The sequence below is a fragment of the Rhinolophus sinicus genome, chromosome 1 (genome assembly GCF_057876585.1).
Source record: "Rhinolophus sinicus isolate RSI-liver-muscle chromosome 1, RSI-T2T, whole genome shotgun sequence".
NCBI lineage: Eukaryota > Metazoa > Chordata > Mammalia > Chiroptera > Rhinolophidae > Rhinolophus > Rhinolophus sinicus.
The window spans coordinates 57,109,639-57,113,133 of record NC_142501.1 but is presented as its reverse complement, the minus strand read 5'-3'; the positions used below and the strand labels follow the sequence as shown (position 1 = coordinate 57,113,133).

At 36.3% G+C, this 3,495-nt stretch overlaps 1 protein-coding gene across 1 annotated transcript; it reads right to left on the bottom strand.

Annotated features, from left to right (window-relative positions):
• Positions 1-572: 572 nt before the first annotated feature.
• On the bottom strand, positions 573-1,502 carry LOC109452955 (olfactory receptor 2AP1). The gene has a single exon (XM_019742309.2). The coding sequence runs from the start codon at positions 1,500-1,502 to the stop codon at positions 573-575; it is 930 nt and encodes a 309-aa protein (XP_019597868.2).
• Between the last annotated feature and the right edge of the window lie 1,993 nt (positions 1,503-3,495).

The window sequence follows — 3,495 nt, the reverse complement described above, 5'->3', positions numbered from 1 at the left end:
GAGAGGCTCAAAAATTTAATATTTGAACTTTTATATACTTGCTTCTATTTGTGATTTCCTCTTTTCCCACATAAATTACCACCTACATGGTGAGGAATGCTAAGTCCAAAGATCTGGCCCCAGATCCTCATCCTTTGAAATTATGGGCATTTAATTTATTTAAAATGGAATTTAATTCAAAATTAAAACTATCATCTCCACAACTTTTTTTCTTTCTCCTTTTTATTTCACTGAAATTAATGACAACATTTACTCAGTCCTGTTGGATGGAAATTTTAATACAAATTTCTCTTTAGGTTAGCTTGCTTGACTTATTTCTATTTGTTAAGACTAATTTTAAATGGCATCCCCTCTGAAATCATATATTGACTCTGTAACTCAAATTGAGCTGCTTTTTTATTTATAAAACATTAACCATTTATTTATATGAACACTTAATAAGTTGCAATTTATTTATGTTCAAGTTTCTCATATTGGCCTGGAGTTTAATTCTTTATTGGGTACCAAGTAAATGGTAGAGAGCTTGATACATAGTAAGGACTCATCCATTAAGACTTTAATTCTGAAATTCTTTAAAGATTCACAAGCTTTTTGACTGTATCTTTGAAGGCTTGTTTTACCTGCTGGTTCCTTAGGGTGTAAATGAAGGGGTTCAACAAAGGTGCAACTGAAGTAATAAGTAGAGCTACTCCCTTGTTAAATGTGTCCCTTTCTTTTGCTGAGGGCTTAATATAGATGAAGAAGCAGCTTCCATAAGAGAGGGAGATGACAATCATGTGGGAAGAACACGTGGAAAAGGCTTTTGTCCTTTGCTGGGCAGAGGGAAACCTTAGAATAGTCCTGATGATGAATGTGTAGGAGAGAATCACTAGCACCAGAGTAACCACCAGGGTCACAGATGCCACAAGAAAGACAATCTTCTCTATGAGGCTTGTGTCTGAACAGGAGAGTTCCCGAAGGGGCTCATAGTCACAGAAATAATGATTCAGCCTGTTTGATGCACAGAAGTCCTGCTGACTCATCAGAGTGATTGGTGGTATAATAACCATTAACCCAGCCAGCCATGAGCAGAGAACTAACTGTGTGCAGAGTTTGCTGCTCATGATGGTTGTATAATGCAGAGGTTTGCAGATGGCCACATAGCGATCATAGGACATGGCGGCCAGAAGGTAAAACTCTGTTGCCCCAAGGAATATGGCAAAAAAATACTGAGTGAAGCAGCCAGCAAAACTGATACTCTTGTTTCCAGTTGTGATGCTGATTAAGACCCTGGGAATGAAGATGTTTGTGAAGGAAATTTCTAAAAAGGAGAAGTTCCGAAGAAAGAAATACATGGGAGTCTGAAGGTGGGAATCCAGCAAGGTGAGGATGAGGATAGTCAGATTTCCACTGATGCTGAGTAAATAGGCGAGGAACAGGAAGGTGAAAACCACCACTTGGAGTTCAGGAACATCTGTTAGACCCAGCAGGATGAATTCAGTAAACATGGTTTTATTTTTCATTGTTGAAAATTTTTGAATCTCAAGGTAAAAAAATGATAGTAATAAAACGTGAGAAAGGAAGAGGTGCTCTAAAATGGACATGTGAAATCTGAAGAGAACAAAAGGAGATGGACAATGAAATTTTCCTCTGATGACATGACCCAGACCAGTGGCCCGTTTGAATGATGTTGGATCCTTCCCAGTCCCATTTGCCCTGTATAGAAAAGTGCTTGTTATTATTTCCCCACATGGTACTCTCCCCAGTGCCAACATAAAACAAGTGTCTGCCTTATAGATGATGTTCCAAAAATGTGTGAAATGAGTTAAAGGAATGTCTTCAGCAGCTGCCTCCTTCCAGAATAGTTACTAATTTTCTTTTCCCTGTGTTTACCTTCCTTACTTCCCACTGATTCCATTGATTGCCCTACTTCCTTTGTCTGCCTAAGTTCTCAGAATTACTGTTTTTCTTACTCTTCCCTGCCATTTTTGTTTTTATTTTTCATGTAGTTATTGCAGCCTCTCATTTCCCTTCTGTTTCAATTCCCTTAATTCTCTCATTGCCAAAAAATACGAGCTCTCCATTGCTTTCCAATGGACTCTTCAAGCTTCTCTGCCCATTAGAATTCAAAGATTTGTGTACAGCAGTCCTCCGCTATTCATGGTTTCACCTTCCATGGTTTCAGATTTCTAGATTTCTTGGACCATATCCCCTGTTGATGGGGGGGGGGGCACTACTATTTTAGGATTGTCATTCTGTTCTTTGAACAATTCCACATACCTACCTAGGGTTCAATAAATATTAGATTAGGATAAAAATCTACATTTACTTACACAAACACATTCAGAATCTTTAGATCTAGAGTTTTATTTACCCATAGGATAGGGAGATTTTATTATGTTCAAGGAAGTTTTAGGAGCTTAAGAATATTTAAAGCAAGAGTTCTAAAGTAGGGTTCCATTAATTCCTTGATTGGATTTACCATGTCTATGAATTCACAAAATCATGTGTAAAACATTTTGTGTATGTAGGTATGGAAATTTTATAGGGCAAGTGTATAAAATTATGATCCAGGGTTTTCTAAGAGACTATATTTAAATACTTCAATAGCATTTCATTCCTACTGATTTGTGAACTCACATAGTGAAAAATCACATTATATGGGAGTGTCATTATTGATTTATTCAAGACTTTTTCTATGTATTGTTTCTATAAACATTTATAAGGCAGCAGCTTTCAAACATTTTTGACCATAATTCATTCTATATTTTATATAATTTTCTGGCAAACATGTATATATCTAACTTAAATAAAATTTTTACGGAATACTCCTTACTTCCGTGTTTCCTCGAAAAGAAGACCTAGCTGGACACTCAGCTCTAATGCATCTTTTGGAGCAAAAATTATATAAGACCCGGTCTTATTTTACTATAAGACCGGGTCTTTATAATATAATATAATATAATATAATATAATATAATATAATATAATACCAGGTCTTACATTAATTTTTGCTCCAAAAGATGCATTAGAGCTGATTGTCCGGCTGGGTCTTATTTTTGGGGAAACAGGGTTACTATGCAGTAGAATTTGATATTTAAAATTTTATTTTATTAAAACTTTTTTTCAAATGCTGGTTGCAACTCACTAAATTGATTTCATAACCCACTCGCAGGTTGCAGTCCACAGTTGGAATCAGGGATCAAGAAAAGTTACAAAGTACTCTGGATGCCCTTGCCCTCCTGGTTACCAACCTGGAATCCTCAGGGAGTGATTGAGTTGTCACATCTGCATCCGTTTCAGGCTTCACAACCACAGAGAAGTAAAATCAAGGAAGCTGTAAACAGGGAATATACATCCTCACTTGACTATCCAAATGGCTAGAGTACAATTTTAGTCCTAAATATTCTAGAGGTGAATAAATATTATAAAGCCACACAATTACAAAGTAATATAAACATTATTGCATTTTCTAGTTCTCTGCCACCAAGTGCTCTCCTGCATTTTCACAGAAAT